This window comes from Oncorhynchus tshawytscha, linkage group LG08 (assembly GCF_018296145.1).
Source record: "Oncorhynchus tshawytscha isolate Ot180627B linkage group LG08, Otsh_v2.0, whole genome shotgun sequence".
In the NCBI taxonomy this organism is placed as follows: Eukaryota; Metazoa; Chordata; class Actinopteri; order Salmoniformes; family Salmonidae; genus Oncorhynchus; species Oncorhynchus tshawytscha.
This window is the reverse complement of record NC_056436.1, coordinates 51,714,191-51,737,027: the sequence shown is the minus strand read 5'-3', so window position 1 is coordinate 51,737,027 and position 22,837 is coordinate 51,714,191. Positions and strand designations below refer to the sequence as shown.

The window sequence follows — 22,837 nt, the reverse complement described above, 5'->3', positions numbered from 1 at the left end:
TCAAATAGAGCTTCAATAAATAGGCCCCCCCAAACAATTAATTGTAACGATTCATTATTCCAAAATGTGCATTTGAGTAGACTATTTGCTCTTTGAATAGCCGATCTGTATGTGCTATTCCAGTTTCTGTCATTGGATGGCGACAAAAGATAGCTTTGTAGGCCACAATACATTGTCCTCCGGCTCCATTTTTGTAAATGGACTCGCCCATGAGCCTCCCCTTGTGTCAGTCACCATGGTGGCATACAGCAAAAAGCTGTGGCGGCGGACCCATCGTCACTTTTAAACCCATCATAATGATTTTTTAAAGGTTGCCTTTGTACATGTAGCCTATACATTTATTATTAAAAAAAATGGACAACCGGTTATTGTCAGGATAGATGAGTAGTTTGCTATTTTATTTGAAGGCGGATACATTGAATTGTGGCAAAATCAAGAATGCTGAAGATACATATATTTGCTTTTAGCGTCGGCTTAGATAAAGGAACAGTTCTTCCATAATACAACTGTATAGCGACACGTCTACTGGGACTTGGATTCAGGATTCTTCGAGCCGCACCTTAATAGCAAGTTTTTTTTGTTGGGATCGGTGGCAGCCTTTTGATATCGGTTTGGGGACAGAAGAAACCCCTAGGCTCACATTGTGGCCTGGCCATTGTGGCCTGGGACTGATACATTTCCGATCTTTCGACCACTGGAGTTATCTTATTAGTGGATAACAGACTGACTGTGGCTTGGTCTGTGAATATCCAGTCCGCGAATATTTGCACATTGTCAACATTCTAAGCAATTTAATTATTTGAAATTCGGGTCTTCAAAACAATGGCGTCTTATGTCGATAACAGCTTTCGTCAAGCTGTGATGATGAATCCGGCAGAAAGAACGCAACAGGTCAGTATAATTATTTGATATACCTTAAAATACTAATGTCGACATGTTGTGAAACCACTCGGTTACTATGACAGTGTTCTATCGTTCCCCCCAGCCACACCTTCACTACATTGTTACATTATTTCTGTGTGTTGCCATTCTGCTACAGTGTTACGTATCCCTGTCTACATCCCGCTAAAGCTCTATCAAGGGAGATAATCTCGAGGTACTTAAACGCAACAGGACTTGATAGTAACCCAGCCACTTATGTCACGAACATATTCAGACCTGGCACATTCCAGCAAATGTTTCCTGTTTTCAAAACGGTTATGTAAACATTCATAGGCTACATTGTTTCGCAAACAGTCAAATAACTTAGCAATTGGCTAGATGTATTCTTTTCTTTAAGATATAAAGAAAAAACATAAGCCTACACGAATGCTGTAGGCGTAAACCAAGTCTAAACAACCCTTAAATGTGTGTCAGGCACATTGAGCTTGCATGGACATTTATACAATAGTGTGTGTGTGTTGATTTAATAGACTATGATCAACTCTCAGATGTACACTTTAGGCCTCTCCTAGAACTGATTTGAACATTCAGGATTCCTAATCTGTAGCCTATTGTAGTCTATATCAGGTATTGGCCTGTATTGCCTTGTTTGAGATAATGCATAGCAGACTGTAGCCTAGCCCTTGATCATGGCTCTTTAGTTCCCATTACTTTACACACAAGTCATTGGACAAAAGCGTCTTCTGTACAGGGGAGTTTTGTTAAGAAACAACCCCGAAGCTCAGTCAGAACTTTAACACACATCGCTTGTGGTATGGTTTTGGAAGCATAAGGATCATATCTTTCATATTAGCAAAAAAGGTTAAATTGAGACACCTTTTTTATAGGGTTAGTGTTCTCACACGGCCATATCTCCATGTTACAGCGCTTGTTTACGGAAGACAGACGGAAGACAAGCGGCAACCACCTGCACTAATTGGCTATCTAGCATGCTCCGAACACCTGTGTGTAAGCGTAACTCAGGAAGTGTAGTTTCGGTGGATCTTTCATTCGAAGGATTCTTTCTCGCTGATGAAAGATGGCACCATATGTTCCTAAAGCCATATTGCAAGTGATGACTATTCATGTTTCTAATCGTTCACATGAGCCAGTTGTGGGCGAAGCAAATGGCTGGAAACTGTAGGGAAAAGGCAGAATGCCGCCTAGAGTTTGCGAGAGCGAGCTGTAGCCTAAGAATGTACTGTTAAGGAGTGTAGCCAAGCTTACCGTTACACCTTAACATCCAAGGTCCTTACAATGTATGTTATGTTGGAGGGAGGCTGGCTCAGGGAGCCAAAAGTCAATTAACGTTACTCCGTCTAAACATGAATCGATTCTTAATTGCGACATGGTTCTACAAACATAAAACCATTTACTTTAATATCAAAGACACTTCACACATGCAAAATATACACTTACTGTTTTAACCAGGTTTAACACAGTTGTAGCTGACAGTATTTTTCAGTTACAACACTTTTCCTTCCTTCCTTTACACACAGATGTTCCTTGGCAAATTAGATAGCTAATTAGCACAGGTGGTTGCCTCAGTCTTCCGGCTCTGTCCATTTAAATTCAATCACTTTTTGACTGCACCCCTTTTGATTTGAATGAAACCTTCCATACATATTCCATTGTAGAAGTGCTCAGAAGGTGATGTTTTTGATGCCAAAACATTCAAGCTGTAAAGGTCCTCAAAGGTGACCTATTTTGCATACCCCAAAAGTTCACAGAAGTACAAGTAAAGGTTGATCTATCAATTAGTTCGTGTTTTACTGATATCAATTTGTTTCTGAATTTATTAAGTGATTAAAACTAAAATCACTAACAGAAATTCCATTAAAAAAATAAAAAAAAGTTTTAAAAAAAATTCTGCAGTTGAATTGTGTACAGTCATGGGAAATCATAGTAGTCACAAACCACAGTTGGGTCACCTGCTACTGTCCTCCCGTCCACTGGCATACTGTTATGTTCAGCTGATAACTGTTTTCTTTCTGTCATCTGGTGGTCAAGTCTTGACAACCTTGCTCTCTCCCTCTCCTGGCTCTCTGGCTCTCCTGTTTCTTACTTACACCTACCTATGGGACCACTCTTTCCATATACTGTAACCAGCGTCCTCACCCACTGAGCACCAAACGACACTGGACGTGCATGGATGTTGAAAAGTAGTTGACATTTGGTCAGTCCGCCCTGGCCTTGATTTCGACATCCACAGATGTCCTTTTTTGGTCCGATCTGGACCAGCCTTCATTTGTCCCAAAAAGTGATGTCTCTGTTTGACAAATTTGGACAGCACAGTACAGTAGCGCACACTAAAGAAAAGTAGAGTTCAGTGCAGAAAAGTACAGTAGAGGAGCAGAGTTCAGTACAGTAAACATTAGAGGATGGCGAAAGGGAATAGCTAGTCACAACTGAATGCATTCAACCAAAATGTTGAACGCATTTAACCCAACCTCTCTGATTTAGAGAGGTGCGGGGGGCTGCCTTAATCGACGTCCCACGTCATTGGCGCAGAGAGCACAGTTGAGGAAACTATAATGTACTGAACGATACTCTACTGTATTGTACTGAAATCTACTGTACTGAACTATACTCTACTTGACTATACTATTGTTGCACGGTATACCGAAACGTCAATGCTTTTTCTATACTAGAACAAAATTGTTTGGTACCCAAAAACATTATTCATTCACTTAATCGGTCTCTCTGTCACGTCTCTCCATCAGCCAGAGATTATCTATTGCCTCAGCGAACACTGTGTGTGTGTGAATAGGTCTCCGACGAGCCGCACCCGTCTTGCCTCGTGAAGGACGTCATTACTGGTTAGAGAGAGTGCGCACTTTTATGAAAGAAGCTACTTCTATGCAAATGTTGATCAGTACAATAAAAGTCCCAAATGGAAGGGAGAAAGATTGATTGTCATCTGTAACCCCATGAAAGCATCCAAAACAAGCTCAATCAATCAGTCAATGCACGCCCACAGTCCTATTGAATATGCATTCACCTGTATTGTGAATAGACCTAGGCTACATCTTGATTCACCCAGTTTATCATTAGAGATTTACCATTCAAAGAAATGATTACCATTACGTTATGTAGTTAGATTGGTAATTTTTTTCACTGTTGGCTGTCTCTGAAACATTTTGGCACTAAGCATTTCAAATGTAATGCTATTGAACTTAAAACATGCCCAACAATTGAACAAAGCAGTAGCTGAGTTTGTCTGGATCCAAGTGCCTTTCTTTTTCTGTTCCGGTATCGTTTTGGTAATGAGTATTGCGATGTTATCGAGTATCATGATACTAAACCTGGTATCGAAGTCAAAATTCTGATTTTGTGGCATTCTGGTATTGTGACATACCTGTATTGAACTCTACTCCACTGTTGTGTGCTGTATTGCACTTTAAAAATACAAATACAGTTATTTGATTTATTAGACAATATTTTAAAACACAATACAACCAAACGTGGATACAGTACAATGCCATTAAAATCAATGAGGATGACACAAAGTTACAAGTATTTCCATTGTGGTCCTCATGAAAATACAAAATATACACAAGATTATAACAAGATTTTACTCTACGGAGCTATAATTTGATGTCCAAACTTGTGAAACATATGATTGGTTCAGATTTGGTCCGATCCGGACCAACCATATTTGGTCTTGTTTGGCGGCGGAGCTCATTAAAATAATAGCTAGTGTGTAGAATAACACCCAACTATGCAAAGGAGGATATTGCACGTCTACCTTTTTGCATACCTATTTAGGATACATCACCATGAAGGGAATTACATTTATATCCACAATTATGCATTTCTTTCTAGTACAGGTCAAGGAACCATGATGAAATTCAGTTGCCACAATTTTGTTACCAGATGTAAATACACTTCACTTACTGTAGTTCAATAACCAAAATATATGTTTTCAAACTCAAGATGTCATAGCCTTACGCCCCATTCTTTCTGCCAACATTTTGAATCTTAATTCAGAGCAGGTATTTTTTATGGTCACAAAAAAATGGGAGTGAGATTTTACTGCAATTCTGTTATCAAGCTTTGAATCTGCACAGGTCTTCCAGTAAATGTGTTTTCATAGTTTTCAGTGTAAATTGTTAAAAGTAGTCATTGTGTGTGGTGTTGTATGGTTTGTTCAACTTTGAAATCAATGTTTTTTTTTGTTGTTTTGTATACATTTGTAAGTGAAAAATCTGAATCAGCCTAATTGCGCTACTTTGGAAGTGCACAATTATTTATTGTAAGTATTCGCTTTGTACTTCCAGAACATTTAAACCATTAGGCAATGGGCCTTGTGGTTTGATGGCAGCAAGGGATACGCACAACAATAGCCCAGAGAATCGATAGACCACCAATTAAAATAGTGGGCAAGCTGTTGCTGGCACAGTGACACAGCCACATGTTGATGCATCTGTCTATCTGACGTTGCAGGGACAATAAAACGGTTGTCATTGATGACTCGTTAACCGTGTGCTAGTGTGCCAACACATTTCGTGCATGTTTCATTAAACCTCATAGTGGTGGTGACATGAGTAAAGAAGTGTTTTGAAAAATGTGGACTGACCACAGTCACCAGACAAGTTATCCTTGAAGTATGTCCGGAATATTTTTTATTATAACTGGACAGCCCCCCGAGAGTATGATTGTTTGACAATTATGTTGATTGAGCACCTACAATATTTTTATTGGGGAAACGGAGGAAAGATTAAAGCTATAATTAGAAACACACAGGCTACTTTTTTGCCTAAGATGCAGGAGCCATCCAAGAAGGCACAATGAGTCAAAGGCTTGTCTGCTCCTTGTAATTGTTTAGGCAGCGGCATGAACAGTCAGCAAGACCTCTGGCTGACAGTGAATCATATCATGTAGCTCAAACGTCAGAGCTCAGACTGTGTCCTTGTGTGCTGGATTTAGCAAAGGATTAGCATAGTAGTCCAGCAGTGGCTAGGAATATCCAAGTGAAAAGGCAGTGCGAAGAAGAAGGTGGAGACAGGAGCCGGGAGGGTCAGCGAGAGGGTGGAAGCTTGTTTCTTTCTCCATTGACAGCATCCTGAGTGGAGAAGCATCAGGATGCTTTTTGAACCAGGTCGGCAGGAAGGAAGGGCTGATTGCAAAAGAGAACATTTTTGAAGTGACTGTTTTTATGATGCTTGTTTGTGTGTGGTTTCTGGTTTGTGACCTCTGGCCTATTTTGATCACCCAGTCAGAACAGAAGCATGTGAGACGAGCCTGATTGAGAAATAAAACGGATTGAGAATAACTTTTGTCTCATTGCTTTTGTTATCTTCTGGGTAGATCCATTAAAATGTGATTAAAAAAAATTATAATTAACCTTTTTTTTTTGACTAGGCAAGAACTCAATCACTTTTGTTGTGATTGATTTGTTGGACCTGAATGCCAAAACATTCAGGAGATAAAGGTACTCAAAGTTGACCCATTTTGCATACCCCACCATACAAGATAAACAGTCGAGTTTGTCATTTAAAAGCTTATAGTGTTGTCAAACTATTGTATTATCATTTAAAAAAAAAAAGTCCTCTGAAACATGACCTGCCAAGCCGTGCTTCTTAACACCTGCTCGCTGGGACCAAGCCTGGGATCGAACCCCAGGCTGTAGTGATGCAGTGCCTTAGACCGCTGCGCCACTCGGGAGGCCTATATTTTAACTTCTAATTACTACCACAAAGATGTCCACCGTTGAATGTCAATTTAAGTGGTCGTCTATTCTATGATAAATATTTCTATGATTTCAAAAGGTTCACCTATGGAGGATTGGGAGTATAATTTAAAACAACAGATATTCCCATTCAAGTCAACATCTTCTTATATGTGGACCTTCAACCATCTTTGTGGTATCATTTTGAAAGTAGAAATGTAAATCTTATTCTTATTTTTGTACGTTTATCAGCACTTCTACAATGCGAGACCATGGGACTGTAAGGTTCTATGTGATATATCTTTAGATGGTTCTTCACATGTCTATTTAGTTAGATTTCTTAAATGTTGTAAGTGGTTTATGGTAGAGATGTAATATTAAATTATCTGGCAACAGCTCTGGTGGACATTCCTGCAGTCAGCATGCCAATTGCACGCTCCCTCAACTTGAGGCATCTGTGGCATTATGTTGTGATTAAACTGTACATTTTAGAGTTGCCTTCTATTTTCTCCAGCACAAGGGGAACCTGTGTAATGACCATGCTGTTTAATCATCTTCTTGATCTGCCACACCTGTCACATGGATGGCCTATCTTGGCAAAGGAAAAATGCTCACGATCAGATGTAAACTAATTTGTGCACAACATTTGAGAGAAATAAGCGTTTTGTGCGAATGGAACATGTCTGGGATCTTTTATTTCAGCTCAAACATGGGACCAACATTTTACACATTTTTGTTCAGTATATTTGATGTGTTCTGACTATCATTTATGTATTCCCATAGCTTTAGTTAAGCTGAACATGCCTAATTCAGAAACTTGTAGTTTGCCCATAGAAAATATAGCATTGATTATTTGCTAATAGGCTAAATGCTTCAAACTCCCAGTCCATAGACACAAAAGCAACTTTTCTTGGCCTCATTGCTCTGCTAAACCTGTGGCATTTAGGTGATGTCACGTGTTATTCTTCTTCTTCTATATTATTATTCAATATCTATCCTACCCTGCCTTTCTAAGGTCTTCGAAAGCCAAGTCAACAAACAGATTACCGACCATTTCGAATTCCACCATACCTTCTCCGCTATGCAATCTGGTTTCAGAGCTGGTCATGGATGCACCTCAGCCACGCTCAAGGTCCTAAACGATATCTTAACGATATCGATAAGAAACAATACTGTGCAGCTGTATTCATTGATCTGGCCAAGGCTTTCTACTCTGTCAATCACCACATCCTCATCGGCAGACTCGACAGCCTTTGTTTCTCAAATGATTGCCTCGCCTGGTTCACCAACTACTTCTCTGATATAGTTCAGTGTGTCAAATCGGAGGGCCTGTTGTCTGGGCCTCTGGCAGTCTCTATGGGTGTGCCACAGGGTTCAATTCTTGGAACGACTCTCTTTTCTGTATACATCAATGATGTCGATCTTGCTGCTGGTGAGTCTCTGATCCACCTCTACGCAGACGACACCATTCTGTATACTTCTGGCCCTTCTTTGGACTCTGTTAACAACCCTCCAGATTAGCTTCAATGCTATACAACTCTCCTTCCGTGGCCTCCAATTGCTCTTAAATACAAGTAAAACTAAATGCATGCTCTTCAACCGATCGCTGCCTGCACCTGCCTGCCCGTCCAACATCACCACTCTGGACGGTTCTGTCTTAGAATATGTGGACAACTACAAATACCTAGGTGTCTGGTTAGACAGTAAACTCGCCTTCCAGACTCACATCAAACATCTCCAATCCAAAGTTAAATCTAGAATTGGCTTCCTATTTCGCAACAAAGTCTCCTTCACTAATGCTGCTAAACATACCCTTGTAAAACTGACCATCCTACCGATCCTCGACTTCGGCGACGTCATTTACAAAATAGCCTCCAATACCCTACTCAATAACTTGGATGCAGTATATCACAGTGCCATCCGTTTTGTCACCAAAGCCCCATATACTACCCACCACTGTGACCTGTACATTTTCGTTGGCTGGCCCTCGCTTCATACTCGTCGCCAAACCCACTGGCTCCAGGTCATCTACAAGACCCTGCTAGGTAAAGTCCCCCCTTATCTCACCTCGCTGGTCACCATAGCAGCACCCACTCGTAGCACACGCTCCAGCAGGTATATCTCTCTGGTCACCCCCAAAACCAATTCTTACTTTGGCCGCCTCGCCTTCCAGTTCTCTGCTGCCAATGACTGGAACGAACTGCAAAAATCTCTGAAACTGGAAACACTTATCCCCCTCACTAGCTTTAAGCATCAGCTGTCAGGGCAGCTCACAAATTACTGCACCTGTACATAGCCCATCTAGAATTTAGCCCAAACAACTACCTCTCCCCCTACTGTATTTATTTATTTATTTAGCTACTTTGCACACCATTATTTTTATCTCTACTTTGCACATTCTTTCACTGCAAATATACCATTCCATTGTTTATTTTTATTTTTTTACTTGCTATATTGTATTTACTTTGCCACCATGGCCTTTTTTCCCTTTACCTCCCTTATCTCACTTCATTTGCTCACATTGTATATAGACTCATTTTTCTACTGTATTATTGACTGTATGTTTGTTTTACTCCATGATTAACTCTGTTGTAGTTCGTGTCGAACTGCTTTGCTTTATCTTGACCAGGTCGCAATTGTAAATGAGAACTTGTTCTCAACTTGCCTACCTGGTTCAAAAATATTGTATTGAAAGTGGAGGCCGAGCTCTGGCTAAAATGGTTACACACATAGCGGTTATAATTACGTATTCGTCACATTTTAAGTACAGAGGCTACATATTTCAATGGAAAAAGGTTAAGAAAAGCACTGAATGCACCAATGAACGATGCCCACTTGAGCTCAGAGCACAACATTTAGTCTAAGGCAGTCCCATATTGGCTAATGTATTTTAGCTCACAATGACAAATGAAATGCTTACTTACCATTTATCAGCAATAGTTTCAAAATGGTAAGAAAAATTTGCTAAATACAGGAAAAATAGGAACACAGTAACATTACAATAACGAGTCAATGTGCAGGGGTACGGGTTAGTCGAGGTAATTGAGGTAATATGTACAGTGTTGGTAGGGGTAAAATGACTGCATAGATAATAAACATCAAGTAGTAGTAGCAGCAGCGTATGTGACAAGTGTGAAAATGTGCTGTCGTGTCAGTGTAGTAGTGTATGGTTAGAGTCCAGTGAGTGTACATTGAGCCTGTGCAAAAGAGTCCGTGCAAAAAATAGTAATAAATAAGGGGGTCAATGTAAATCGTCTGGGTAGCCATTTGATTTACGGTTCAGCAGTCATGACTTGGTGATAGAAGCTGCTTTAGAAGCCTTCTGGTCCCAGACTTGCCATATGGTAGCAGAGAAAACAGCCTCTGACTTGGGTGGCTGGAGTCTTTGACAATTATTAGGGCCTTCCGCTGACACCTCCTGGTACAGATGTCCTGGATGGCATGAAGCTGGGCCCCAGTGATTTACTGGGCTGTACGCACTACCCTCTGTAGCGCCTTGCAGTTGGATGCAGAGCATTTGCCATTCCAAGTGGTCAGGATGCTCTCGATGGTGCAGCTGGAGTTTTGAAGATCTGAGGCCCCATGCTAAATATTTTCAATCTCCTGTGGGTGGGAATAGGCATTGTCATGCCCGTCACGATTGTGTTGGTGTGTTTGGACCATGATAGGTCCTTTGGTGATGTGGACACCAAGGAACTTGAAGCACTCAACCCACTCCACTACAACCCCATCAATTAGAATGGGGGCGTGCTCGGCCCTCCTTTTCCTGTTGTTCATGTTGAGCTCCTTTGTCTTAATCATGTTGATGGAGAGGTTGTTGTTGTCCGGGAACCACAGTGCCGGATATGCGGTTACCCATCCTTACCACCTGGGGGAAGTCCAGGATCCAGTTGCAGAGGGAGGTGTTTAGTCCCAGGGTCCTTAGCTTAGTAATGAGCTTGGAGGGCACTATGGTGTTGAATGCTGAGCTGTAGTCAATGAACAGCGTTCTTGCGTGGGTGTTTCTGTTGTTCAGGTGGGAAAGGGCAGAGTGGAGTGCAATAGATATTGCGTAATCTATGGATCTGTTGGGGTAGTATGCAAATTGGAGTGAGTTCAGGGTTTCTGGGATGATGGTGCTCATTCATCCCCCCCCATCCTCTCCAATGTAACTATTCCCCAGGTCGTTGTTTAAAAGATCATTTGTTCTCAGCCAACTTATCTGGTAGTCATTTAGGGAGGTAACATTATTGGGCACAAGGACTATGGTGGTCTGCTTGAAACATGTAGGTATTACAGACCTGGTCAGGGAGAGGTTGAATATGTCAGTGAAGACACTTGCTAGCTGGTCTTGCTGCCTTGTGAATGTTGACCTATTTAAAGGTCTTACTCAAATCGGCTCCAGAGAGCGCGATCACACAGTCGTCCGGAACAGCTGGTGCTCTCATGCATGGTTTAGTTCTGCTTTCCTCGAAGTGAGCATAGAAGGCATTTAGCTTGACTGGTAGCCTCTCATCGCTGGGCAGCTTGCGGTTGGGTTTTCTCATCGTAATCCGTGATAGTTTGCAAGACATACCACATCCGACGAACGCCAGAGCCGGTGTAGCAGGATTCGATCTTAGTCCTGTATTGATGATTTGCCGATTTGATTGTTCGTTGGAGAGCGTAGCAGGATTTCTTATAAGCGTCCAAATTAGTGTCCCACTCCTTGAAAGCAGCAGCTCCAGCATTTAGCTCGGTGCTGATGTTGCCTGTCATCCATGGCTTCTGGTTAGGATATTTACGCACAGTCGCTGAGGGGGTGACGTCGCTGACGAGCAGGTTAATGAAGCCAGTGACTGATGTGGTATACTCCTCAATGCCATCAGATGAATCCTGGAACATATTCCAGTCTGTGCTAACAAAACAGTCCTGCAGCATAGCATCTGCTTCATCAGACCACTTCCATATTGAGCATGCCACTGGTACTGCACTTCTTGTTTTAAGTTTTGATTGTAAGCAAGAATCAGGAGGATAGCATTATGGTCAGATTTTCCAAATGGAATGTGACAGAACAGCAGCCTCCGGTAAGATCAGTCGGACTCTAAGGATATATAAGCTCTCCATTTTGTAGGCGTCTGTGTGAGGAGTAAAGGTGATCTAGAGTCCCCCCCCCTCTAGTTGCACATGTGACATGCTGGTAGAAATGAGGTAAAATGGATTTAAGATTGTCTGCATTAAAGTCCCCGGCCACTAGGAATGCCGCCTCTGGATGTGCATTTTCTTGTGGCCTTATACAGCTTGTTGAATGAGTTCTTAGTGCCAGCATCGGTTTGTGGTGGTTGATAGACGACTATGAAAAATATAGATCAGCTGTAGACCACACTAATTACCAAGAGTTATCATGAGACATTGCACATCAGCTGTTGTTGACAAAGAAACAGACACACACCACCTTCCCTCTGGTCTTACCGGGGGCTGCTGTTCTGTCCTTCTGATGCATAGAAAACCCAGCTAACTGTATATTATCCATGTCCTTGTTCAGCCACAACTTTGTGAAACACAGGATATTACAGTTTTTAATGCCCCGTTGATCGGATAGTCTTGAATGGAGACCATCCAGTTGTTTTCTCTAGTGGTTGTACATTTGCCAGTAGAAAGGTGGATTATCCACTTGCCGACGTAGTCTCGCCAGGAATCCGGCTCGTCGACCTCTGTAACACGTCTCCTTTTCATACGAATGACATGACATGACAGGACTTGGGCCTGGTCCGGGAAGAGCAGTATATCCTTCGAGTCCGACTCATTAAAGAAAATAATCCTTGTCCAGTTTGAGGTGATAAATTGCTGTTCTGATGTCCAGAAGCTCTTTTCTGTCATAGGTAACAATGTACATTATGTACAAAGAAACTTTAAAACGGCACACGCACAAAATAGCACAGTATGTCCGGAGCCCGTAAAAAAAATGACGGCCATCACCTCCGGCACCATTCTCTTCAAATTACGTGAAATCTGTGACCTAGTGGGCAGCCATTTGTTTTCTGTAACAGACCGTAGCAATGGAGGACAGGCAAATAACACGTCTGGATTCCTCATTTTGCCTGGTTTGACTTCTAGCTACTGCAATATCTCACTGGAATACCAGGACGCTGAGTGCTAGGGTGCTCGTGTTTGTCTGTTAGTAAAAATGAAATAAAAATCGAATGAGAAGGTCCGTGAGGTAGGCTTATCCTCTATATTCAAATCCACCGTAGAGACTGGTCACAAACCGTTGCACTTTGGCACACAATTTGAACCACATTGGACTTCTCGAAACATCTGAAGAGCCGCTACCTTGTGTCTGAACCTCTTGAACAGGCTACTGTATAGTTCCCATCTCTGCGTTACAATCTGTCGGAAGTGAATTGTTTCTACTCTGTTCATAACAAAAGGTAAGATAAGAATTCATTTGCCTTTTTAAGGCAGTAATATCCAATGTGGTGAATTATGAAATATCTAGGATACCTATACAGTGGACTAAAAAAAGTAGGCCTATAGGATTCTTTAGATTTGGACTTTCACTTGCCACTTGTCTCTCTGTGTTTCAAAAATGCATATATTTCAGATACATTACTGTTTTTGGAGAAGGAAAGGTGCAAATCAAGCGGGAATATTCAACATAGCCTCCGTGCAATGGACTGGATGCGAACCAATAAGTAGTTAGCATCCAGTGCTCCCTCTGTACTTTCCTTCATCTTCTGGTCTAATGCTCCTGTGTGGAAGGCACACTCCGGTTAATGCCCCTTCACACTGTAGCTTTGAAGTGTGACTAGGCTGCCTGCTCTCTTCTATCACATTGAAAAACATGTTTCTGTGATCAAAGTGATTGTACACTTTGGTCTGCAGCCATACTTACTCGGGGCAGTGCAAAGTCAAGACTTAGCCCTGCTTTCTTTTGTATGTGTTTGCACTGCTCTTGGGGGGGGAGAAGAGGACACTACTTTCTTCGCGCTGCATGATTCCCATGTCTGTCTGCGCTTGAAATATGGATCGCGATTTGTTTGACGGTCGTGCATTTTGTCAGGCATGAATCTCCCTCATTGTCTCATGGAAAAGGCACGTGTCAGGTCCTTATGCTCGCATGCCTCATGAGATATTTTTTTTTAAAGCAACAAAATCATCAGACATGAGTCAAGGCCCCACAGTGTAAATTACATTGTCCTTCACTGCAGAATGCGAGAGATCAACATATCACTGAACACTACATGCTTTACATAACTTCCATTGTCCTTGACATTGTGCAAAGGGTAGACGAGAATAAACCCATGCACATGCCCAGACGTGCAATATTTACATTTTTTTGCTATTGTATTACATGGCTCATGCTGTGCTTGGCATTGAATCTAATGGCAGTAGAAGAAAACAAGCACCAGAATGGCTTATGAGTGAAAATTGCCTTTTGGCCTCAATCCCTACTGCACAGGGTAATCCTTCCTGTTTGTGAACTGGCCAGACATGAAGTGGATAAAACGGTGAGCTGATTAATTGCCTGATTAGAAGTCTGTAAAGCCAATGGGGCTGTAGTCCACTATAGAGCTAATGCTTGTTTGCAAAGTTTTCCATCTTAGTGTCAAGGGTCGGCGTCTGGGCACAGATGAAATTGTATTCTACTGGCCAGTTTTTGTCTCTACTTTTGGCCAACCTGGGTCACCTTATCCATTTGCCACTTTCCAGTTGTTGGACTACCAGCAGAAACTTTTGCCAGACTCCCACTCCAAACATATCGGCTCAAGAAGCTTCATGATTTAGATGAATTACTCTATATATTGCGCCTTTTAGTATCTTTGAATGATCAATGTCTAAACAAACACTAAGCCAAAATGCATGCCCGTCCTTCAACCCTCATCCTACTTGCCTGAGCATTTACATTTGTCTTCTGCCTTTGTGCGAAACTAGAGCATAGATTGGGATTGTCCCACTATCTCCTCTGCTCAGATAAAATCAAAGCAGACTGTATTTTGCTTTCTGCTGACATTATGATAAAGACATCCGATCTGGCATGTGAGGGACAGTCACAAATCTTCAATATGCTTTTGACCTATGCTCTCACTCGCAAGTAAACAGTGCAAAAAACGATCTAGCCTACTAGGCAGTGAAACATTGTATTGCCCTCCCTCCACCTCTCAACCGGCCTATGGCATTCAGCCAAAGTGTAAACTAGCCTCTCTTGTTACGCGATAACGATAAAGTTAATCTCTGTACAGCGGTAGAGTTGTGTCCTCTGGTAATCATCGCATTTCTGTAGGTTTGGGTTTGGCCTAGTCAAGCTCCTGGCATGTGAGTTTATTTGCTAGACCATCTGGCGCATTTAAGCATTTCCCTCAAAAGTGGAGATGTTAACCTCACAGCATGCTATCATGATCATCTAATTATCCGTCTACCTTCATAGCCAATGTGTGGTGTGGATTCTGCCGCAAGACCGCTACAGTACATCACCCAGGGGGTTGCTAGACGTCAGTGTTGGAATGGTGGGAGAGTCTCTCTCTTCCCAGACAATGTAAAGGGCTTTGAGACCTAGTCTAAATTGAATTAATTTAGCTTGTCATACCACATGCTAGCATAGGCTGTGTTGTATCCACTGTGCTGTGGAGGGTATGACTGCTTGACATGTGAACAGAAATGGCTGATTCATATCCGTTTCGTTATGAAATGGGCACAAGCATGAACAGCAGCCTTTTGTTTAATCGATGCCATTGTCAAAAGAAAAACGTCAGGGGGAAAAAACAAAGTAGGTTTTGACATTTTATTAAAGTAGACAGCTGGACAATAACATGACAGGCCTGGGCATTTCCATCTAAAAGGAAGCATGAGCACCAGCATGTGCAGTTCATAGGAGCGTATCAAATTTGCTCAGTCTATATTCGTGGGAAATTAAGGCATTAGATACATATTTCTGTTCACTGTAAACCAGCATCCTCACCCACCAGCCATCCATGGACATTACAAAGTAGTTTAAATTTGGTCCGTCCACCCTGGCCTTGATGTTAACGTCCTCACAGACTGTTGTACAAGTTTGGATAGCACATTTCAGGGAGTAGAGTACCACACAATGCAGGGTAACACCTTAGTTGAATTGTTACAGATGGTCAATTCAACTATCTACTAACCTTAACCCTTGTCCTATCCCTCATTCTAAACCTAACCCTACCCTTGGCAAGCAGTTGCTTATCGACAGAGTTTGTTGATAGTATGAAAATCCACACTATCCAAATAGTGTGACCCAGTACAGTGAGCACATTAGGAGTCTAATTCAATACAATACCGTACTGTATTAGACTGTACTGTACTGAACTGTGCTGTGCTGTTTCGTACTACACTACTCTGCTGTGCTGCGCAACGATGCCCAAACTTGTGAAACATGAGGTGAATGACAGTCATATCCACAATTTCCGAATTTCTATATAATCCAGATCAGGGGCCCATGATTTAATTCCGTCACTGTAATTCCGTTACCGGTGTAAATAATGGCGTTCAATAACCAAAATAGATTTTTTTTCAAACTCAAGATGTCATAGCTGACACCCAATTCGTTCTGCAGACTTTAAAAGAAAATCTTAATTCAGAGCAGATATTTAAGAGCTTTTGGAAAACGTGGTCACATAAAAACCTGGGAGATTTTACTGTAATTCTGTTACCAAAGTTTGCATCTGTACGTTTCTCCCACTAAATTCATTTTAGTAAATTCGACAAATTGTTAAGTAGGCCTTACAATATATAGAGTTGTATGGTTTGTTAAACTTTGAAATCATTGGTTTTGTTTTGCATACATTTTGAAGTCCAAGTCAAAGTGTCATTCTGTTACCTTGGAATTGCCCGCCTACATCAGTTGTTAAAATGACGCATGCTCCTTTGTGAAATGTAAAACAATGAAGTCCACTTCTAAGTCATCAGTCTTCAACATTTGTTTTCAAATTGCTTACCCTTGTTATTTGGGCTCCAATTGCATTACCAAAGCAGTAACTAAGCCCAACATTGTTATATTTAGTCAGAAATGAGAAATCCTCAGTTGCTCCTATGGTTTCTTGTGCCCTGTACAGTGGATTGGAATCGAGGTGTAGGATTTCAAATAGAGGTATACCCTATCTGTGTAGTAGGTCCCTGAGGCATTGTCTGACCTGTGGCTGGTCACGTTTCCAAGACCCTTTCCCTCTTCTACCCATCGGAGAAAATGTCCGTTCCTGGCCAGGCCCGATCTTAATCCAATTCTCATTGGAATGTCAAGACAGTTTCATATTTTTTTCCCCTCTTTTGGGGAAAAAAGGGGTCATTATCTCGGGTAGAGCCTTGCCTCGGTTGAACCTCCGTCTAAATTATATTTTAACGGCTAAAGCCTTGGCTACCAGACTGTCAATCTCAAGATTAGCTGACCAGTCTTTCCTCATACTGTGCGTACGTGATTCTGCCTCCACAAGCTAGCTTCTTACGACATTTATTTCTCAGACTTGCGTAAGGCCTTGACAGTATGCTAAACTCTTACCGGTTACGTGTGTCTGTCAGAAGACGTGACAAAAGCTATATATACAAAAATATGTTGACAACCCTTCAAATTTGTGGATTATGCTATTTCAGCCACACCCGTTGCTGACAGGTGTATAACATTGAGCACACAGCCATGCAATCTCCATAGACAAACATTGTCAGTAGACTGGCCTTACTGAAGAGCTCTGTGACTTTCAATGTGGCACTGTCATAGGATGCCACCTTCTCAATAAATCAGGTCATCAAATTTCTGCCCTGCTAGAGCTGCCCTGGTCAACTGTAAGTGCTGAAATATCTAGGAGCAACAACAGCTCAGCCTTTAAGTTGTAGGCCACACAAGCTCACAGAATGGAACCGCTAAGTGCTGAAAAATGGTCTGTCCTCGGTTGCAACACTCACTACCCAGTTCCAAACTGCCTCTGGAAGCAACGTCTGCACAAAAGCGGTTTGTTGGAAGCTTCATGAAGTGGGTTTCCATGGCTGAGCAGCCGCACACAAGCTTAAGATCACTATGTGCAATGTCCAGCTTTGGCTGGGGTGGTGTAAAGCTCGCCGCCATTGGACTCTGGAGCTGTGGAAAAGTGTTCTTTGTAGTGATGAAAAGTGCTTCAACTGGCAGCCATACGTAGGAATCTGGGTTTGGCACATGCCAGGAGAACGCTACCTGCTTTATTGAAAAGTGCCAACTGTAAAGTTTGGAGGAGGAGTAATGGTCTGGGGATGTTTTTCATGGTCCGGGCAAGGCCCCTTAGTTCCATTGAAGGGAAATCTTAACGCTACAGTATACAATGACATTCTGTGCTTGCAACTTTGTGGCACCAGGCCCTTTTCCTGTTTCAGCATGGCAATGCCGCCGTACACAAAGCGAGGTCCATATGGAAATGGTTTGTCGAGATCGCTGTGGAAGAACGTGACTGGTCTGCACAAAGCCCTGACCTCAAGCCCATTGAACACCTACGGGATGGATTGTAACGTTGACTGCGAGCCAGGCCTAATCGCCCAACATCACTGCCCGACCTCACTAATGCTCTTGTGGCTGAACGGAAGCATGTCCCCGCAGCAATCATGGGCATTAATATGGAGTTAAAGGCCCCCCTTCCAACATCTAGTGGAAAGGGGGGCCTTTAACTCCATATTAATGCCCATGATTTTGGAATGAGACGTTCAACAAGCAGGTATCCATATACTTCTGATCATGTAGTGTACACTTTTGTAATGACACCTCCAAGTCCACATTGATTTTTGGGGTGCCTCTGTGACATCATTCAAGAATGGCCTCCCTCTGTACTTTTAGGGTGAAGGGGAGGACGGTAATTCCTCAGTGTGATGTGCTCTAAATTGCATGATGTATTACAGCGCATCATTTATTAATAGGATGACATCATATCTGTCGGAGACCTGGCTAATTGACTCATGCCTGGCTTGACCGCAAGCTGCCATCCACTGTCAGAGGTTTCTCCCAGATGGCCTGGAATTTCCTTTGCACATAAGCCATTCCTGCTGAGAACAAATGCTTTGCATGAATCATCTTGTTATCATTAGTATTCATATTGCCTTTGTTGTACGTACACAGTGTTGATGCAGTCTGGCCCAACAGCCAAGAATGTGGTATTTTTTTGCACAACACAATATTAGTGCATTTTCCTGGTAGATGTTTGTGCATCAGGTAGAGTTATTTTGTGTTCTCATCAACTCGACAGACGGTCATGACGGACCTGGTGTTGCTAGCGAGCTCTCTGCCTTAAGGGTCAAGTGTGCTGCAGAGATGAGCATCGGCTGCTCCAGTATGACATCAGCTGTCAGAAAATCAATGGCAATGCAATATTTAGCCATCGCCGTGATGCTAGTTATATGGTTAAAATCACATATCTGTTCACTTTACTCGGGAACGCATGCAGTTTTATAAGACTACAGATTAAATCAATTCTAATGAATTTAACAGGTTGGTGAAAGTGGTATCAGTATCAGCTTGATGCTGCTTTACTATACATATTGAGTGTCTTATTCTGAGGATCGTTATTTGGCTGCTGTTTGACTTCCTTTTTATAATATCGCTCTGTCCATAATAATCTCATCATGTACTGTAGGCAATACCCGCATTGTATTTGCCGTTGATTACATCACTTTTTTACATGGTGGGGTTCGCGGGCCAAAATGTTTGGGAACCCCTGCTGGAGGAAACGGGTACAAAATGATCAATATCAGAACAGATGACATTTCTCCAAAAAGTATGATCTTTGTCCCCATGTGCAGTCACAAACCGTAGTCAGGCATTTTTATGGTGGTTTTGGAGCAGTGGCTTCTGCTGAGTGGCCTTTCAGGTTTTGTCGATATAGGACAAATTTTTCCGGGGATATTGATACTTTTGTACCTGTTTCCTCCAGCATCTTCACAAGGTCCTTTGCTGTTGTTCTGTGATTGATTTGCACTTTTCGCACCAAAGTACGTTCATCTCTAGGAGATAACATGTCTCCTTCCTGAGCGGTTTGAAAGCTGAGTGGTCCCATGGTGTTTATACTTGCGTACTATTGTTTGTACAGATGCACGTGGTACCTTGGAAATGGCTCCCGAGGATGAACCAGACTTGTGGAGGCCTACAATTTTTTTAAATCTGAGATCTTGGCTAATTGATTTTCCCATGATGCCAAGCAACAAGGCACTGAGTTTGAAGGCAGGCCTTGAAATACATCCACAGGTACACCTCCAATTGACTCAAATGATGTCAATTAGCCTATCAGAAGCTTCTAAAGCCATGACATCATTTTCTGTCATTTTCCAAGCTGTTTAAAGGCACAACCCACTTAGTGCATGTAAACTTCTGACCCATTGGAATTGTGATACAGTGAATGTAAGTGAAATAATCTGTCTGTAAACAATTGTTGGAAAAATGACTTGTGTCATGCACAAAGTAGATGTCCTAACCGACTTGCCAAAACTATAGTTGTTAACAGGAAATGTGTGGAGTGGTTGAAAAATGAGTTTTAATGACTCCAACCTAAGTGTATGTTAACTTCAGACTTGAACTTTTAACAGTTAGGCACATTTAACAGTTAGGCTGTTGATAGACCTTATTAAGTTGGTTTTCTCTCTCCTCACTTTTCTTAGACAACTAAGGCAAGGGCTGTTTTCTCATCATCTAACTCTGCTGCAGCCTCCGCCGCTTTGTTCTCAACACCAATTTGCTGGTTAACTTTGCTATTATGCAGATAGCAACATGGTCTAGCAAAAGGCGCCAATTCAACAGCGCACTGATGTGCTTCACAACCACAGGCAGCTATCGCTATCAAACGCGGGAGAAAGCGTGTTTGTTTATGAAGTAATATCGTTTTTCTTGCACCATTTGTTCTTACATAGAATAACCACATACAATTCCAGTAGCACATGTCCTCGACTGATGGACTGTGCCATCCCCACGGCCTCCACAATGGATCAGTCCACTCAGGCAGGCGCGAATCAGACGGGTGTCTTGTACACCATGACTGCCAGGCTTTTCCCTGTCACATTGAGTACCATTTTGTGACCGTAGGCCTATTTCAGGTCTAATCCCCTATACTTAATGAACCTAAGCTAGTTGCATCCGGTAATTTGCATGTTACCTACTGTCCACCGCAGAGCTTTTAAACCAGGTCAGGCACAGTCAAGTGGTGGTCAGTCTAGTGAATTATTTATTACATGGGAGTAACCCAATTTGCAGTCCAGGGAGGGGAAAAAAAAAGCATTGTGTACTTTGTCAAGTTCCTTTAGGTGAGACGTGATACATGGGGACATTTCTGTAGTGTCAGTTGGTGGTTGGATGTAGTCCTAGGGGTTTTATTTTAGTGTTAGTATGCAACAGCAGCTCTTCCTGGGGTCCACACAAAACATGACATCATACATAACATCAATAGACAAGAACAGCTCAAGGACTGAACTCCATTCCCATTGGGTAACTAAAATGACTTGTTTGAAGTGTGGCCTGATACCAGCATTGTTTACTGTGCTCTGGCACCACTTTTAAAGATACAGTATCACGTGGTCTCCAAGACCATATGTTTTAATTGATCAATGTCAATTTGTTTTGATTTACATCAGTGTCTCGCCTTTAGAATTGTCTTCATGCTTGGGCACGTGTAGCCTTTTACAAAAGTCGTGTTGTTGCCGAGGGTATGTCTGTATGTGTTTTGTCTATGGCCGACCTAAGGTTAATTATAGCGATGTCTCACTCGGCTTGCCGACGTGGCACAAGATATAGGCTCCTCCTTTATATATTAATGTGTTTGTCTTCACAATCAGCAGTGAAATGTTTGTTTTTTTGCTCCGTTTTTTTGGGGGACTAAATGAGAACTTGGGAACATTATGTTAATCCGTACTGTATTTGATTGTAATTGGAGGGAAAGATAACACCCATTTATGCATGCCTCCCCATTGGCCCTGGCGCTGTGAGTCCCAACCAGCAAGTGTGGGCCTGACACAATGGCCTCTTGTTGAAACCAACTTCTGCTTTTCAAAAATCATCAAACCAACACTGGTAGTAACTGTTTTACCAAATGTTATTTGTCACATGCACTGAATACAACAGACCTTACAGTAAAATGCTTACTTACAAGCACTTAACCAACCATGCACTTTTAAGAAAAATACCAATAAAAAAAGAAATGTAAGTAACCAATAATTAGAGCAGCAGCAAAATAAAAATAGCAAGGCTATATACAGAGGGTACCGGCTACAGAGTCGATGTGCGGGGGCACCGGCTAGTCGAGGTAATTGAGGTAATATTTACATGTAGGTGGAGTTATTAAAGTGACTATGCAATGATAATAACAGAGTAGCAGCAGTGTAAGGGGGAGGGGAGGCAATGCTAATTGTATGGGTAGCCATTTGATTAGATGCTCAGGAGTCTTATGGCTTGGGGGCAGAAGCTGTTTAGGAACCTCTTGGACCTAGACTTGGCACTCCGGTACTGCTTGCCGTGCTGTAGCAGAGAGAACAGTCTATGAATAGGGTGGCTGGAGTCTTTGACAATTTTTTTAGGGCCTTCCTCTGACACCGTTTGGTTAAGAGATTTTGGATGACCGGAAGCTTGGCCCTGTGCCGTACGCACTACCCTCTGTCGTGTCTTGTGGTCAGAGGCCGGGCAGTTGCCATACCAGGCGGTGATGCAACCAGTCAGGATGCTCTCGATGGTGCAGCTGTAAAACTTTTTGATGATCCATGCTAAAACGTTTTGCCTCTGAGTAGGCTTTATCGTGCCCTCTTCACCACTGTCTTGGTGTGTTTGGATCATGATATGTGATGTGGACACCAAGGAACTTGAAGCTCTCAATCAGCTCCACTACAGCCCCGTCAATGAGAATAGGGGTGTGGTCGGTCCTCCTTTTCCTGTAGTCTACAATCGTCTCCTTTTGTCTTGATCATGTTGAGGGAGAGGTTGTTGTCCTTGCGCCACACGGTCAGGTCTCTGACCACCTCCCTATAAGCTGTCTCGTCGTTGTCAGTGATCACTGATCAGGCCACTGTTGTCATCGACAAACTTAATGATGGTTTTGGAGTCGTGCCTGGCCATGCAGTCATGAGTGTACAGGAGGGGACTGAGCATGCACCCCTGAGGGGCAGCCACAACTGTCAATAAGAGTGTCCATGAGCTTTGAGGGCACTATGGTGTTGAACGCTGAGCTGTAGTCAATGAATAGCAATCTCACATAGGTGTTATTTTTGTCCAGGTGTGAAAGGGCCGTGTAGAGTGCAATAGAGATTACATCATCTGTGGATCTATTGGGGTGGTATGCAAAT

General features: G+C 42.3%; 1 protein-coding gene across 9 annotated transcripts in view; it reads left to right on the top strand.

Moving 5' to 3' along the window:
• The first annotated feature begins 233 nt into the window (after nucleotides 1–233).
• The window catches only part of LOC112256345 (rap guanine nucleotide exchange factor 2-like), a 138,906-nt gene continuing 116,302 nt past the window's right edge, over nucleotides 234–22,837 (top strand). For all 9 annotated transcript variants that reach the window (XM_042325636.1, XM_042325630.1, XM_042325631.1 and 6 more), the window contains exon 1: nucleotides 234–891. In XM_042325636.1, coding sequence (XP_042181570.1) covers nucleotides 823–891 — 69 coding nt within the window. In that variant the 5' untranslated portion in view covers nucleotides 234–822. The remainder of the gene's footprint in view (nucleotides 892–22,837) is intronic.